This window comes from Hirundo rustica, chromosome 6, assembly GCF_015227805.2.
Source record: "Hirundo rustica isolate bHirRus1 chromosome 6, bHirRus1.pri.v3, whole genome shotgun sequence".
Taxonomy (NCBI): domain Eukaryota; kingdom Metazoa; phylum Chordata; class Aves; order Passeriformes; family Hirundinidae; genus Hirundo; species Hirundo rustica.
This window is the reverse complement of record NC_053455.1, coordinates 33,530,994-33,549,461: the sequence shown is the minus strand read 5'-3', so window position 1 is coordinate 33,549,461 and position 18,468 is coordinate 33,530,994. Positions and strand designations below refer to the sequence as shown.

Genomic DNA, 18,468 nt, shown 5'->3' with positions numbered 1-18,468 from the left:
TGTTGCAACTTTAGACCATTTCCTTTCATCCTGTCCCTTGTTGTCTGTGAGGAGATGTTGACAGCCTCTGGGCTGTAATCTCCTTTCAGGTAGTTGTAGAAAGTGATAAAGTCCCTGATGTTCTACTCCCAGGCTTATCTCCAGCAAGCTTGGTTTTATCCCTTTCCCCCTTCAAATCTAATTTAAACCTCTTTCAGTGAGCCCTGCTAAAGCCTATACAATCTTTTTTTCTGCTTTGGGACAGGTGTGCCCCATCTGTCGTCAGCAGCCTTGATGTTTTGTAAACTGATCTGTGATGAAAAACCACAAAATCCTGCTGTTAGCACCAGGTTCACAGCAGTTATTCATCTGTGTGACTCCCACCTTCCCCTGCAACTGCCAGAATAGAGAGCGCTACTGTGCTCTAGGTCCCTCAACAAGTTATCCCAAAGCTGTGAGGTCCCTCTTGATATTTCTCAGGCTTCTTGGGACTTCATTGCTGCCCACCTGAAAAACCAGTAATTGATGATAATCAGAGGGCTGTACCAGATTGGAGAGTTTCTTGGTTACATCTCTAACCTGGACCCCAAGGAGGCAGCAGACTTCGCTATGATTTAGTCAGCATATTGATCCTGCTCTTTCTCTCAGAAGGGAGTCGTGGGTGACTTTTTTTCCATAGCTGAGGCAGTCATGGAATGTCAGGTAGAGTAATTCACCCTGGACAATTCCCCAGCCTGTGAACCTTAGTCCATGTTGCCGTATGCCTGACCCTCACTTCCAGAGCCTCATTCCTATTGTATAAGGGCACTTGGGAAGGTGAGGTAGGCTGGGAGAGATTCACCTCTTGCCTTGAGCAGAGACTTGGCTCCATTCCCCTCATCTCTTAGGTCTCCTCCTGCTGCCTGGTGACAAGACAGTTGGGTATCCTTTGCTTCTTGTTGTGGCTGGCTGGTGAACATAATTTGATATGAATTTGTAAAGTGAAAAGCCTGTAAGTGATTATTAAACATTTAAATTTTATGAACTCTGCTGAAAACATATCAAGGTTTGGCTCTCTAATTTGCTAGTGAATGTGTTGGCTGATTTTTGGTAGAACAGGTGTTACAGAATTTTTAAGTGAACCTTATGAAGTCATTTGCAAGTAAGCAAGCACTGCTAACATTTTACCTGGGACAGGAGCAGGGGGGGATACAGTGATACCGAGCTTTCTATAGAAATCAACTTAATTGTGAAATTAAGTGCACTTTCCTGTGGCACCATCTAATTTATGAAATAAGCACAGAGCAAACTAACATGTCTTTATTACGCTTTGTAACATCAATTAGTAGACACTGAGAAATATTTTTTCCTAATTTTATAGAAATCATCCTATTTCCAGTAATTGTGCTTGCCCTCAATTATAGATTCAATTTAATGACATCAGTGACTAAACGTGTACTTAGCTCATGTATTCCCACTCAGTTTGCTAGAGGATAGTGACTGAACTGTCACTTTTTTAGGACATTTCTACCGCTTGCAGATTTGTAGATATCTCCTATTAGAGTAGAAATAATTGTAAGACTAAAACCACTATGCGGGAAAAACTGCCATACAGCTGCCTGTTGGTGGTTTAAATATTTTATAATGGAGGGTATAGCTGATGGATGTAATTCATTTATGCTCTTTCAATATCCTGTCCCTGCCAGTTCTTGTCTAAACCTTGAGTGTTTCACTTTCTATAGCTCAGCTTTTCAAATAAGTGTGAATGCTTGACATGGAATGGATGGCAGTTGAATGTACTTAAATTTTCACATTTTACTTATGTGCTAGCTCTTCTACTTTATTCAATCTTTTTTTTTTTTTTTAATATAATGTATTTTGTATAAAGGCTGTTAAAGTGTCTGCTGTGTTTTTCAAATCCTGTTTGAAAGACTTCTGTTGTAATTTTCCTGCATCTGATGCCTTTTCTCTTTTCAGCTGTAACAGATGTGGATGATTACTGAGTAATAGCGAGGTTTTTGTTTAAAAGAATTTCCAAAAATATCAGAGTTCACTTCTGAATTAAATTTCATAAATCATAATTCAGGATTGTAATGGATAGTTAAGGTCAAATATACATGACAGTAATTTATGGTTTTCAGAACATTTTGTTGAAATAGGAATGTAATTCATCTTAGCAGATTTCTTTCAAAAGTTTTACTGATAGAAAAAACACAACAAATTAACAGGTGTGTGCAAATACATAGTGCACTATGAGCATAATGGAGTATGGATTAAAAGATGGAACATACCAATGGATTTCAAAGGCATTATGTCCTCATATTAAGCATATTTTAAAATAGACTGTAGGCACTATAGCTGTATAAACTATAGTGTTTCTTTAATTCTGTGGTTTAACACTGGGGAAGTAGTTGTGGCTGATGTTGAATCATATATACATGTGTATATATATGTCCACAGAATGGAATTTGCCATTGAAATGTATCAATTTTATCAATGTAAAATTTCTAGTAAATTTTAAAAATCATGCTCAGGGTTCTTTTTTCTAGGCGATATATACTACCATATATGTGATGGCACACTGTTCTGACATTCTCTCAATAAGGATATTATCAGAGAAGTTTAATTAATTGTTTCAGGAAGAGCACTGCATGTACTCTTCAATGTCCTCTACACCCCTTACTATATCTGTATATTGACTGAATGCTCAAATAGACATTATTATATCTGTATATTTGCTAGTACAGGGTAACTACAGGTATTGTACTTCCTTTAGAATTCTTTCTTTGTATAATTTGTGGTCCTCTGTGTACTCATATAAATTTGAACCTCTTTCATAGCTCTCCTATTCTTACCAATCCATGTTTGCCTGGCAGCTCATCAGCTGATGAGTATATACTCACAGCTGTATTTATGTCTTGCCTATAGAAGGCTTGGGGAAGAAGCATCATATTTTATTTAAACCTCTTTAAAACCCTTTGTTGTTTTCCCAACGTATAAAATAGTTACAAAGAGGCCTTTAACAATTCTAGACCCTACAGAACCTTGCATTTCTGCTTCAGACCTACCTGTCTTATCTCATAGTTGGTGTCATATCATCTTTGGATCACTGGCAAAAAAACAAACAAACAAAAAACCAACCAACCAAACAAACTTTTTATGGCAATATTCCAGCTCTCACTTCCCCCCTCCCCTCCTTTTAAAATCCTTTTAAAGTCACAGGCAAGTATTAATTGGCTATTCACAGACTCACTCTAATTCTGAGACCTGCTGCAACAGGGTCTTGCAAACTCTCTGTATGTGTCTAAATGCTGCTGTCTGTTTATCTGTGGTTCTGCTGCCTACACCTGACAAGGATAAGACATAAATTCGGGTCGCTGTGACATTGTAAAATCTCCTCTGAGTATACTATTTTTTAAAAAAAGTATCTGTAAAGGTTTCTTCTGTCTTCCTGTAGAAAGCAGCTAGCTTACAATTTCATATAGTGACTGAGCAAGTTCTGCTTTGTTTAATCTTTTTTTAGGACCTTTTACAATTTGTTTTGAGTTCCTAAAATTTTAGGTAATGTTTTGTCTCATTGTATGTCCCTAATTTTCAATGCTGTACGCTAAGTACCCCTTTTGTCAATGGTCGATATAGACCATGTTTAAAATCCTGAACGGTATTGTGTTCTGTAAGAAAATCCATACTATTTTTGTCTTAAAGTCAGCATTCAAGTTTCCTAGTAAAAACTGTTAGTCTAGAAGGGAAGTCTTACATCTTACATCAAAAAAGTGTGGTTTTAAATAAATATCTGAAATATTTATAGTTGATAGTTCTAGCCATATACAGAATACAAGATTCAAAGAATATGCTAAATACAGCACACACCCATTCTCATTTTGAAATAGATATGATCTAAATGTTTGTTGTTGGTGGTATCTTTACTAATCTGGTAGTGGTCATGCACTAAGATTCCAAAAGGCTGACAGCTTCTATTTGGATTCCTTCTTGCTGTCAGGTGCCAAGTTTTTTAAATTGGTTCATCTGTAATTGAGACAAGACACTGGCTATTCCATTAATATTTATGGTCATCTTTCAAACAGTGAAAATTTCTAAGCTAAACCCTGCAGTCTGAGTTTATTATGCCAAAATCTCTTACATCTGTGAACTTTTGTTACCAGTTATTTCTGAAATGAAAGAAATTTGGTGTAAATTTGTTGTAGTGGGTGTCCTATGTTATATCTTCCTGCTCACTGGTTAGCCTGCTCCACTTGCACCAGATGTAAAAGAAATGGATAAAACAAACAAAATATGTGCAACTATGTACATACACAATAATGTATCTTACATTAATTTCTCTCTCCAAAAAGATGCTCCATTAAAATGAACTATAACACCTTCCTTTCCTAATATATCTAGTATATTTCTTCATTTGCTTATGTAACCTTTGCCAGAGGTTATGAATGTGAGAGTTGCAAAGCACGCCAGTACTGACACCACAACTCATAGAATCATAGAATGGTTTGGGTCAGAAGGGAACTTTAAAGATCATTTACTCCAGCCCCTGCCATGGGCAGGAACATTTTTCACTGGATCAGGTTGCTCAGAGACCTGTTCCAATGATGGGACATCCACAGCTTTTCTGGACAACGTGTTCTGGTGTCTTATCACCCTCATTCTAAAACAGTTTTTTCTTGAGTCCAATCTGCATCTATACTCTTTTAGTTTAAAACCTCTCCTTACAAGACCTGGTAAAAACTCTCTCTTCATCTTTCTTATAAGTTCCCTTAAGCGCTGAAATTCTTCATTGAGATCTCCCTGAAGCCTTCTCTTCTGCAGGATGAATAACCCCAGCTCTTTCAGCCTTCTTGATGAGACAATTGGTCCCACTCTCTCAGCCTTTCTTGACAAGAGCCCTGCTCCAAACCCCTGACTGTTTCACGGCCCTCCTTGGGACCTGCTCTTACATGTCCATTCAGTAAGTAATGATAAGGTACTTAGGCAGGGTACACCATTCTTGGACAGCTCCACTTCCTTGGTCAGCATGAGGTATGTCTTGACTTTTAGTCAATCTGCCCTTCTGTTAATTAACGTGTATACCTATTGTCACTTTGTTTCTGTTGTGGCTGAACCCCAGCCAGCAGCCAAGCCCCATGCAGCCGCTTGCTCACTCCCCCACCACCAGAATCAGGGAGAGAATCAGAAGAGTAAAAGCCATAAAACCCCTGGACTGAGACAAAGACAGTTTAACAGGGAAAGCAAAAGCTGTGCACACCAGCAAAGCAAAACAAGGAATGAATTCAGTGCTTCCCATGGGCAGGCAGGTGTTCAGCCATCACCAGGGGAGCCAGGGCCCCATCATCTGTAATGGTGAATGGGAAAGACAAACACCATCACTCCAAATATCCCCCCATTCCTCCTTCTTCCCCCAACTTTATACACTGAGCATGATGTCACATGGTCTGGAATGTCCCTTTGGTCAGTTGGGGTCACCTGCCCTGGCTGTGTCCCCTCCCAGCCTCCCGTGCACCCCCAGCTTCCTCACCAGTGTGGCCACAGGAAAAGCAGAAAAGGTCTTGGCTCTGTGTAAGCCGTGCTCAGCGGTAACAAAAATATGTCTATGTTGTTAACCCTGTGTTCAGCACAAATTTAAAACATAGTCCTGTACCAGCTTCTGTGAAGAAGATTAACTCTACCCCTGCTGAAACCAGAATACTTTCTTAAAGAAAGACAGGGCTCGGCTGGAGAGGAGATATTTAATTTGCCTGAGGTGCATCAACATGGTCTGCGCAGCTAGTTTTCCCCAGCTCTATTAATAAGTCTTCTTTTCCTCAAAGCTTTAAGGATAGATGATAGATAAATATTTTGGATATTACACTTGGTCTTGGTATGTGGTGTGGATGTGCCTTTATGGTCACTCTCTCATCCTATCTCATTTCCACAAATAACTGCACAAAGCGAGAGGTGGAGAAAGCTGTGATACAAGGGGCAGCAAACTGTCTAAATGCTTCAATGGCAACTATACTGCCTGGATTCTGATTGGAAAAAAAAAAAAAATAAGCAGAATGGTCAATTTTCCAGTACTTGACTTTCTGAAGCAATTTTTTATTCAAATAGGTTTTTTTGTTTCTTCTTGTTGTTGTTTTGTCTTTGGTTTTGTTTTATTGCTGTATATTTGCTTAATCTGCCTTGCTGATGGGTTGATATAAGATATGGGAGTATGTTCCAGAGTTATGATTAGGCTTTGGTCCAACCACTATTGAAGGAGTAGACTGACAACGGAAACCCCAACTCTATTTTTAAAATCTTCTGAGAACTGTCAGGGGGTGCTGTGTGAATTTCCATCAAAGAACTCTGCTGTCATCATAAGGATCCATTTGCAGTGAACAGGCTGTGGTTACTGGGAAAAAATTGTATGCTTGCTGGGGGAAGACAGGCCCCAGACAGGCCCCACCTTGGTATGTTACTACAAAGAAATAAAGGCTTTTAATTTATAAAAAGATGTTAAAAGCAACCAGTAGAAAGGACTGGAAGAAAAGCTAAATCTCCTCAGAATTCACCTCCCCATGGCCACCACTGATTTAAGATCTGCTCTGGATATTGGTTTCCTTCAATTTTTTGTGGGTTTTGTGGTGATTTACAAAATGAGTTGTTTAAGCACACCTTTATTTTAGATGCTAACACATATTGCTTACCAGAATATTTATTTATAAACATTTAAAGCAAAGGAAAGACTAAGATGATATATTCACATGACGTCTTCCCAATTCAATACGTGACTGTGATATCTGTAGTTTGAGACCAAAATATTCATGCAGTATGCACTTTTGTCTGGAGGTCCTACTGAATTTTAACATATTGCAGCAGACCTGTATAAGCTTTTCTAATTACAGAAGTGAAAAATATAAATCTTTTATGAACCTTTCTTTGGTTCATAAGCTGACTCTGATAATAAACCTTACTTTAGGATATCTTTGGATACATCTGCTAGTAAACAATACTTCTCATATTAATTTATGAAGCAAGTATGTTAGTATTTATTGAAAAATTTTATCTTCACTATTATAAGTGGATAGTGTGGGGAAAAGAAGTGCTCTCAAGAGATATACAAAAGATTCAGGTCTGTTTGGCAGAATGACAGAATGTAACTGCCATGAGATAAAATTGGTAGTTCTGTAAACAGGAAACATTTGCTTTGCATGTATGTAAGAGAAAAAACATTAAAAATGGTTTAATGACTGGAAATGTAGTTTTAGTCTCTTTTTTAAATAAGGGTAATAATTAAATTTGTGCTGATAACTTATCTTTCTTAGCAGTTTATATTTTCTTTAATTTTTTTCCCATTATTATAATTTGTGATTTGTGTATTTTTTGATGAGAAGGCAAAGGTTGTTTTTTTTTTCTTCTGCTGCCTGACAATATGATTGAAATTCTTTTAACATGGAAATACTGAACAGAATACTGAATAGAATGTGAGTACCTGTTACACAGCCTTTTAAGTCGAATAGAAGTATAGTTACTTATAAGAGCATTTGAACTAGGACAAATAAGTATGTCCAAACATAAGTTTAAATTATTACTTAAATTCCAGAACTTTTTAAATGTTCACAAAGCCTCAACATGGATCATATGCATTGCATATTGCCTCTTTGTTCTCTTCATTTCTAATTTTATAAGGAAGCATAGGATTAAAGTTCATATTACACAAATTAACTTAAAAAGACAGATTTGAGTTGTTGAAGAACTGGGTGACTTTTTATTGTTTTGACCTGAAGAAGAAAAGAGAGTAAAAGAATACATAATGAAACTGTCCTAGAAGACACAAAACACTTTCTTTCCCTATGTACATCCTTAGTTTATGTCTAAAGAGGAGGTTCACGAGCTGTCCTCCCTTTCAAAGTTCACAGACTTTGAAGGGTGATTGTTCCTGCTCCTTCACATAACCATGTCTGTAGCGTACCTTTCACCAGGTGCTTGGTAAGGCAAAGCTGCTTCTAACAGCTACCCACTCTTCAGTGAAACTCTGGATTCCACAGGCGTCTGTACTAATGTTTGGGGACGGCTGATCTAAGTTGAGTCATCAGTAAAAACCTGCTAGGTTGCATTTATAGTAACTACAGGTAAGTGCGTAAGCCTAGTAGGGTGCAGTTAATTTTTTGTTTTGTTTCTTTGTTTCTATGTGCTTTGGGTTTGGGTCTTTTCGACACTTAAATGTGTTTTTTTGAGGTTTCCTGTTTCTTTTTTCTCATGACTAGTCAAAAAAAAAAAAAAAAAAAAAAAAAGGTTGCTTTTTTATCTTGATGAAGAGTAGGCAAAATGAAAAATCCATCCCATACACTAGCTTTGTAACTGTAATAAAAATTATTTTTCAAGTGAGAAATGTCTTTAAAAAAGAAAAAAATCCAAAATATTCAAAACTTCAGTTAGTCAAATCTGTACCGCATACTACACGTGAGTGTCAGTTACTATACATAAGTGTCAGTCATTGTGTAACACTGAGCAATTATTTTCTTTATTAAGAATGGAATTGCCTTAGCAAATAAATAAAGATTTATACAGAACAGCTTTTGGAAATTTCCCTCAAGGAATTTTTTGTTGAGGGTTTTACCTCAATTATTTGGCAGAGAAAAAGTGTTATGACGGTGAAGCAAGACTTCGGATGTAGTTATGTACTTTGCTCTGAATCTGACATCTGCATGGACATGATACACAATTGTTCTTAATTGCAGGAAAATTACTCTGCTTTTGCAGTACAGGAACCTAAACAAACTGAATTGTTCTAGCTAGATGGCAAATAAATACATTAAGTTATTTTTCTGGATCATAGCCCCAAACCCAAAACAACCCAAGTAAGATTTAATCAAAGAAGCTTTTAATTTTTATGAACCTAATTAGGAAGTCTAAATAGTTAAGACTGTGTTGCCTTGGTAAATAATAAATTCAGCAGATAGAATTTTTCCACATCCTTCATCAGAAGTAGAAGAGCAGTAGCAGAAATAATAAGTCATACAAGATCTGTTTTCTGTATCAGTTTTATGAAATTATTTTTTGCAATATAAAAGGGAGAAAAAATACAATTTTGCCAAGTGTTGCAGTAACAATAACTGAAGCAATAAATCCCAATAATAATGCATGAGTTTATAGGTTTGAAAAGTTCTTTTCAAGTGTGGAAGTAGTGGAATCCTTTATAGTGGTGTTTTATGGAGATTCTGTCTTAGAATTAGTGGAATAATTGACTACATCTACTAAGAAGTTGAAAACTAGGTGAATTATGGACTCTTTTTTTAATGAATCATTTAAATGGATTTATACAACAGAATCATATTGTTAACACACTTTATTTTTATACTAGTATTTAGGAAGTCTTGGCACACTTCATCAGCTTGCTAATTTGAGTCACCTTTCTTCAATTACCTTTTTTAATGCAACGAACCAAGGAATGAGTGTGACAAATGTTTCATATACATCATCAGCCTTATACCAGGTGTAAAATTTGACTAAAGCACAGAGATTTATCACTACCAAAACAAATAAACAAAAAAGTCACATTAAGTGAAAAAGAATTTTGACTACTTACTTAATTCTTTATTTTCACTGTTGTCTGGTGATTTAGTCTTGTTTCCCACAAAACACGGTGTAGAAATTCAAAGCTAACCTACAGCTTTTATTAAAGCTGCTGTATTACCCATGATGTAGGTGGATATTGTGTATATGGTCTTCCTTTTTTTTTTTTTTTTTTTTTTTTTTTTTTTTTTTTTTTTTTTTTTTTTGTAAAAACTGGATATGATACATTATTTTTTTTGAGAATAAACTGTTTATAAAATTATTATGGACATAAACAATAGAATTGAAAAACAATTATTTCCTCTATCTAAGTGAAATATATATATGCTGAGCATGATGTCCCATGGGCTGGAATGTCCCTTTGGTCAGTTGGGGTCACCTGCCCTGGCTGTGTCCCCTCCCAGCCTCCCGTGCACCCCCAGCTTCCTCACCAGTGTGGCCACAGGAAAAGCAGAAAAGGTCTTGGCTTTGTGTAAGCCCTGCTCAGCCATAACAACAAACTTGTGGGTGCAAACAAATTGATCAAATCCAACATTTACCCCAACCCCCCAAAATAAATGGACTAGAACATGGAAATGACAGAGCTGATAGATGAGAAAAATTGCATTTTAAACACTTACTGAATCAAAACAATTATGATTTGAATTCATGGTTCACAAATTAAGTACTGAAAACAAAGTACTGCTGACACATTGCATTTTCATGATAGCACAGCAACTCCATAAAATTCATTTCTATTAGCATCTTCAGGCCAGAAAAGCAATTACAGACCTACAGCCAGAATGATTTTTTTTTTAGTGAGAATATGTTAATACTGAATCATCTTAACAGGGAATAATTGCCTCATTTGTAGATTGTATAGGTTTTGCTAATTCTTTATGCTCAGTCGTGAATGAATACTTTTTAAAACTTCACAGCAAAACATTCTGAAATACCATAAAATATAATATTCTTTCCACTTTTTAAAAAACTATTGAAGCTTTTTTTTTTTTTTTTTTTTCTAAATAGCAAATAGCCAGCTTGGTAAGTGTTACAGCACAAAGGAAAGGGCACATTGGCCATTTAGGGGAATAACATAAAATATTAGTGTTGAATGCTGCATACATTTTCTAAGTCATTCTGTGCTTGTATTTTGGAATTGCTGCACTTAATAATTGATAAAGTTTTTCTGATGCCAGTATAAATTCTGAGTGCTTATTTTTCTGAATTCTAGAATATTAAAATATTAATTTAATTATATTAGGAACGCTTGCCCTTTTATGTATGTGGATTTAAAAAGAAAATAGTTCATTTATTTGATTAATTCTCATTTAAAGTAAGTTTTATGTATGTTCATAAAATCACACAACAGCTTTTTATAGAAATGGAAGCAGAAGCAACAGGAGGAAAAATAATTTTTAGCATTAATTAATTCTGTCTAACTGCTACATTTTAGAATTGTTTGAAATAATGTATTCAATTCTTTTTCTGTACTTTTGAAACCACTATTGATTGTCATGCAAGACTAGATAAGAAAAATACTGTCTATAACTGCTGATTAGTCTGAAATGTAATAGCTGCCCATTTCAGTAACTAGAAGTAAGTAGGCAGTGAAGTGAAGGGTCACCTAAAAAAACCCCAACCCTGTAACTTGCACACACCTGTGAAATCACACAGGAGAAAAACATGCTTTTGATTTCCCTCTTTAAAGGGTGTGTCACTTAGTTCCTTTGGTGAACATGACTGCTGCTCCCGGCTTCTCTTTCAAGTGTCCAAAGCTGTGGTAGTGTCATAGTATTGCAGTTGCATAAGGGCAGTGTAAATAGCGGAGCTGCTTTTAGAACATAATGGTTCAAGTGATCTCAGAGTTCAGCACAGGCGGCTGTTGTGTATCTGCTTTGATAATAATAATTGACACCAGTAGAACTTTGTAGCTGGAGGGGATAGTGACATATCATATCACTCCTGTTTTATCAGCTTCCGCCCCCTTAAAAACCTGTCAGCCAGTGTCTTCTGGTGAACAGTAACATGCCTGTATAAAAATAAGTGCTTCTACATGCTACTCTCTCAGTGCTGTTTTTCTTAGTTAGTGGACAAGTTTTGGAAAGCTAAAATTAATTTCAATTCTGTATATAGCTTTGACACAGTTCAAACACTAAAAATAATCTCTTTTGGCTCGCTTATATCAGCCGTAGTGTTACATATTAAGAGGTGAAAAAGGGCTTGGCACTTTATATGTTTGGCATTAGATTATGCAACAATTTGTTAAAGTGCTTTTCCAGAGTGTTCTTATTATTGAGATATGTCTTTTGAAGATCAAGTTCTTAAGGACTTATTTGAACTTTCTCTTGAAAAATGCCTCTTGCATCTTTGGTTGTTCAGAGAGATTTCTATAATGCATGAAAACTTAAAAGTTAGGATTTTGCATTCTGAGAAATAGTGTTGATAGTTTACTGTGCTACCAAATAGCACTGTTGTTTGCAATATCAGAGTAAAGGGTTTTTTTACTGCAAGCATAAAAATTCTTTTGCTGAGTAAAACTGAGTAACAGTGTGCTTTCAGTTTGTTTTATATCACTAAAGAAACAAAAGGACACAACACTTGTAAAAGCCTTGGAGTGTGCAGTCTTTGTCACATTGATAAAGTCTTCATTACAAATCTATATAGAAATCTTTATATGTTTATAGACCTATTATAGGTATACATCATAATAATCTCTACATATGTACATTATATGATTTGGAAGTATAATGTGTTAATTTTCAACAGATGCTGCAGGATTTCCTAACATTATAGTGTGCATATAAATTCCAAGTAATGTTTTTTTTTCTTGTTGTTTTTATTGTGACAGGATGATGAAGTAGTACTTCAGTGTGTCGCCAGTATTCACAAAGAACAAAGGAAGTTTTGCTTGGCAGCTGAGGGACTTGGGAATCGCCTGTGCTTTTTGGAGCCAACATCAGAAGCTAAAGTAAGAAGCTGATACTCTCAACTGGTGTAACAGATCAGGGAATGTTAACCTACTTATTCACAAGCACATTTAATTATGGTTTCTTAAATGGGATGCTAGAGGAAACTTATGTATGCTTTTCTTCCCTACTGAATCTTAGAATTGTTTGCAAAAATTTCCTAGATATGCCAAATAAATTGAGGCACACCTGTGACCAGTCAAAACCTGCTATTCTTTAACTAAGAAAATTCCTGTAACTGAAATACTTCCTATTTTTAAGATAAAGTCTCCAGAGTGCTATTGAGATTTAAGTTCACTAAACCCCCATCTTTCTATTTCTGCTATAGGTCCAAATATGTTGATACACTGGACTGAAAATTTTAGAATCATTGTCACCTGCTAGTTACTGGTGTTTAGTGCAGCTCCTGACTTCATTATCAATCAGAAAGTTAAATGTACAGGGATAAGAATGATTAAGTGAAAGAGAATTTTAAAAGATTAAAAACAGCAAATTGAAAAAAGAAGCTAGAGATGTGTGAAGCAAAAAACCCCAAAAAACACAGGGTAATAAGCAGAGCTTGAGAGGAGAAAGGTGACAAGAGATGAAACTGTAAACCTCCATTAGAGCAGAATGTTAAACCAGAGGAGGACCTCCTCTCTCTTTTGTTCTATCTGCATCTTTTTTCCTAAATTGTTTTTATTTCTTCACTTTTCACCAGCTTAAAAAGCAACATTATCCAGAATTTCATTCTTACTTGTCACTCTGATTTAAAGAAGTGCATATCCACTTTAAAGCTCATCCACAGCCGTGATCTTTGTCATGCATCATAGAATACGGAGTTGTTAAGGTTGGAAAGAATCTGTGAAGGTCATCTAGTCCAAACTCTCCTCTTAGAATAACTTCAGACAGAACAGATTGCTTAGGACACTCAGATTAGAATCTGAGTATCTCCATGGGTGGAGACCCTACAACCTCTCTGGGCAACCTTCGCTACTGTTTACCATGCTCACAGTAAAAGAAGGAGGGTTTGGTCATGTTTAAAAAGTATTTCCTGTAGTTCACTTTGTATCAATTTCATCCTGTCCTTTCACTGTGTTCTACTGTGTAGTTTCTGGGTCTGTCTTTGTGCTTTTCTGCCATGTATTTATATACGTTGGTGGCTCCCTTGAGACTTTTTTCTCATGAACATATTTTTCTTTGGACATATTGGTGCCAAGAAATTGGAGGAAAAAAAGTCTGCTGTGAAGTTTCATATTTCAAAAAGAGGAGACATATTGATTCAAAAAATAAGATTTCCTAAAAGGGTTCATATTATTATGTCATAAGATTCTGAATCTTAGCTGTATAGTTACTGCTGTAAATGTATCAACCTCATACATGATATAAGATCATATTTACTTTCTCTTCTGTTTTTTCAGTGACTATAGAACAAATACCATGGTGTCATTCTAAAAAACAGGAAGGCAATAATACTTAGGGGAAAAGTTTTTGCTTTTGAACCTGAAGAAGTTTCATTTTACTGTGAGGAATACAGCTCAAGGAAGTAAAATTACTGTGTTGTCAATCTATGAAGAATGGAATTATATTGTTTTCAATCAGGAGATTTACATGTACCTCAAAAAAATGGGTAGACATTAAGCATAGATTCAAAAATTGAAATAAACCTGTGTTCAAACACACTTTTCATCCTGTTTCACTTGTTCTGCTGATCTGTTCTTGCACTGTTTAATTTATTTTTGCAGTATGTCCCTCCAGACCTTTGCGTCTGTAATTTCGTCCTTGAACAGTCACTATCCGTCAGAGCCCTTCAAGAAATGCTGGCCAGCACAGGGGATAATGCCAGTGAAGGGGTAAGTAAATTGACCTCAAAGAACATTAAATCTGAATATAGAGTGTCCTTATTTCTTTCCTTGTCCAGGATTTTCTAGAAGAGGCTCCTGATGTCATTGTATTCTTGGGATATTATTGCTCCACTTCTGTATTCACATTAATTTCTCTTTGGCAGTGAGGAGCTGGTGCAATTGTCTTTTGAATATTTGTGATCAACAAATTCAGAAACATCATCAATTAGGTGCTTTGACCATAATTCTCCAATTTCAGCTGAATCGAACTGAATTGAACTTTTATTCTCTTACAAACAGAGCTCTATAAAACTCTACTGCTTTATTTATTTTACATCCTAATGGCTTATTCTGCACTTCAGATCTTTAACTGGCACATATTATTGCATAGATGGGAAAGATGGAGTTCTATCACCTCTGATTTTGCACTGACAACTTTTGCATACATGGTTTTCAGACTTCATTAATACCGACCTTTTGTTTCCCACTGCTTAAAAAGTGTGACTTTTTTATTTTTGCAATTACATTGTGTTTTATAAAACAAATCTTGCTGAAAATCAAAGCATAGGCTTAGGAAATCAAAAGATTTATTTAAACTTTTCTAGGATTCCCAAGAAATTACATAGTTTTTAATATTTCCAAAATATTCACCCCAAACTGCAGGTGAAAGATGGATTCTGAGGTTAATAATGCTGTATGAATATATTTTTGGGGATTGGAAGCAGAGGATATATAATCTATTTGTTAAAAATGATCATGGTCTTGCTTGAGGGGCATAGACAAACAAAAAATGAATATAATCTGCTCTGCTGTATTTATTTTGAAACTTGTCCTGCATTTATTTTGAAGTTAGGTACAATCCATTGCAGAAGCTGTAATAGGAACCCACTGGTTCATACTAATAGCAAGGCTGAAATAAAAAATTATTTGCTTTTCATATTAAATTTAGTTTGGAACAGAGTTCTGCTGCTAGCTTCAGATTGTTTCTAGAGGAAGATTGTGGCTTATTCAGTTTGGAGGTTGTGTTGTTTTGGTTGTGTTTTTTTCCTCCTTTTTTTTTTTTTTTTTTTTTTTTTTTTTTTAAGTCAGCCTTAAGCTCACAAGTGGTTCATTTAAAAAAAATCAGTAATAAAATAGCAGGAAGTGTTTCATTGCTTGTTCTCGGTATTCATATAATTGTTGAAAACTGAATACATGTAATTTTCTTATGATGACCTGTTTGTTATTACAGTTGACTTTGCTGTTAAGGTTTTCCTTTTTCATTAAAAAATTAATTGTAATGCATAAAAGAGGTATTATATTCACTGCTACTTGTTTTTCCAGTTTTCTCCACCAAGCAGTGACAAGCTCCTGAAGGATTAAAACCATTTTTTATGAATGACATATTCTGAAGAAGCTTATGTATTGTTCACAGTGTTTAAAACCATTTGCCTACACATGTATAACCATTATTTGAGTCCTTGGAGTATTCTTTAATTACTTTTGTCCCTTCCAAATCTCATCCAAGGGTGAGAACTGACCTTAAATGCCATCCAAAAGGAATCCAAAATGTGTTAAATATTAAATCCTCTAAAGGATGCAAATGGGAAATCCAGTTTTGCCTCTCCCTGATCTTGTCATAGTTTTACATATCCAAAATTAATAACTGTACTTAGTTGAAACTATGGATTCAGTCGCTTTAATGAATCTGAAACATGTTAAAGATTTATATTAACAAGTAAATATTTGTAGTATATGCTTAAATTATTCTGAGAAGTAGGTATGTTGTTTTCTCTTTCAGATCTGAGTTTTTGTATGTATATGTGTATTTATGTTGTTGTTATTTTTTTTAATGCCTGCATGAAGTTTATAAGAAAGGTAAGTAGTATATTATTTAACTTAAAATACATTTTTGCAAATGCCGTATTTTACTAAATCATTATAAAAATTAGGTAACAATAGAAGCCTTTGTCAAAGAACATTTTTTCCTTTGGAAGATATTTGGTTATTGCTGTAGCTACTTCATTATTAAGATTTTTTCCCCAGTGTGCACGTTACATGATTTGCTGGAATATGTGCACTTATTCATTGAACTGCCATGGCTCTCCATGCTGTTGAGTAGTTCTGATCATGGCCCACTCAGAGCAGTGGAGTTCTGACCTCCTCCATCCTGTTCCACAGGCAGCCCAAGGCGGTGGCCACCGGACCCTGCTGTACGGCCACGCGATACTACTTCGGCATTCCTTTAGTGAAATGGTGAGTGAGGGAGCACCGGCACAGAATGAGTAGCAGGAATAATAAATGTCTCTTCACCAAAAGAAAAAAAGAAAAAACAAACAAACAAACAAACAAAACAAAAATTGGAAATAATATTCTTTCCAAGCTATCTTCTGCACGAGATGAAAAAGAAGTAAATAACTTGCGGTGTCTCAACAAAACAGATTTTTTAAAATTCAGATTCTTTATCTAACTCAGAATTGTTGCCGAAAAGCTCCTTTGGCCATGGATTATTTCTGTGCCATAAAGAATCCATTTTAATGATACTTCCATTAGCAAGTATTTCTACAGCAAATTAGTTTATTGTGATATATCTTATTTTCTTCCCCATCATATTTTATAAGATAAGGTGTTCCATTTGATATCCCATAGTTCCCAGGGATTATGCCCACAAAGATGCTGTCTTCAGGCTGCCTTATATAAATTTCATCATACTATATTCTACAGCTGAAGAAATTCAGCTGTTTTGAATCTTTTACCTGCTAGGATCCATGTAAATACACCTAATACAAGGCTGAAGAAATGACAAGTCAGAAGAACAATTTCCCTCCTTTTTCCTGTACTAGAAAATGCTACATTAATCTTCAAACTGTGTTGCTCATGAACCTTTAACCGTGAACCTTGAAAACTGTAGTTGCCTTGATATACCAGAGTTGCAAGTATAATAATTGCCTTTTGGTATATTTTTTAATGTTTTCATGAATCAAACTTCTTATGATAGGGCTGTAATTAGATGTTTACCTGTTCCTATCTGATGAGCTGTATAAAACTTCAGAAGGTAGAAGTAGGTTCAGGAAGAGTTCCTGTATGAATAACAACACCATCTTTAACTGTTTAAAAAAAAAAAAATAAAAAGTATGATAGTTAGATGAAGTAATGTGAATGTATTTATTTGGCATGTGTGTTAATGGATGTTGTTGGGTTTTTGTTTTCAATAACTTCACTATTTTGCAGTATTTGACATGTTTAACATCATCAAGGTCCCAGACAGATAAACTTGCATTTGATGTGGGACTACGAGAAAATGCAGCAGGTACGGCAAGTTACTTTTGAAGGAAAATGGGTCACCTATTTCTTGTTTCAGAAGAGGCCTTGAGTTTAATGTAACTGTAGGCTTATGAATGGGCTCCTTATGGGTTCATCAGAAACAAGATGACTGAAAGGAATGACTGTTACTACTAACAGCTTTCAGCACATTAAATTACTTTGTGTAAGAATGTAAGAGAGTCCTGCAATTAAACTGACTTAGCACAACTGCAATAAAATGCATGATAATGGTCGAAGTAGAAAAATTTCTGTTGAATACAGTAAGTTTGATGTTTTGATTTGTTCTTTTTTTTCTGTTGTTTTGAGACTTAGAGTAGAGAAAAGACATGTACTGGTGTATTCACAATATACATTGTAACTGAATAACCAAAGAAGTTTGCAACTTGCAGTGCAAGAAACCAGAAAATAAGTAGTGGAGACATTGCTAAAAGAGCTGGATAGAAATATATGCATAATATGGACATACTAATAATGGGACGAAGTGGAAGAGATAGAACACAAATATGACATTATGAGAAAGATTTAAAATCTAATTAATGTATTTCTGGGAGTACTGCCATTACCATTACTGCTGACAGAAATACAGTAAAAAAAATTTCTGCTTCCATGAAAACACATCTAAATTATGAGTTTCCACTGGGAGCAATATTAAATTAATTTAAAGGTAGCTTAGCCACAAAGAGCCACAAATAGATTTACATGCTGCTGTTTACATAGTGCTCATGGTTTCTGGAAGTGATGAGTACTCAGAAAGTAACTGAGGAGTGACTCTGTAATAATCAGGCTCAGACATATATCTTAAAGGGAAAATCTAAGTATCTGTATACACACTACATTAATGTAAAGCTCAAATAAAGAAATACCGGTTGTGTTAATATAAACCTGTGCTT

The 18,468-nt window shown here is 35.3% G+C and overlaps 1 protein-coding gene across 13 annotated transcripts in view; it reads left to right on the top strand.

Moving 5' to 3' along the window:
- RYR3 (ryanodine receptor 3) overlaps nt 1-18,468 on the top strand; it is a 194,929-nt gene that overhangs the window by 31,895 nt on the left and 144,566 nt on the right. For all 13 annotated transcript variants that reach the window (XM_040067396.2, XM_040067397.2, XM_058420965.1 and 10 more), the window contains exons 2-5: nt 12,335-12,454; nt 14,177-14,284; nt 16,436-16,510; nt 17,486-17,564. In XM_040067396.2, the coding sequence (XP_039923330.1) occupies nt 12,335-12,454; nt 14,177-14,284; nt 16,436-16,510; nt 17,486-17,564 (382 nt within the window). The remainder of the gene's footprint in view (nt 1-12,334; nt 12,455-14,176; nt 14,285-16,435; nt 16,511-17,485; nt 17,565-18,468) is intronic.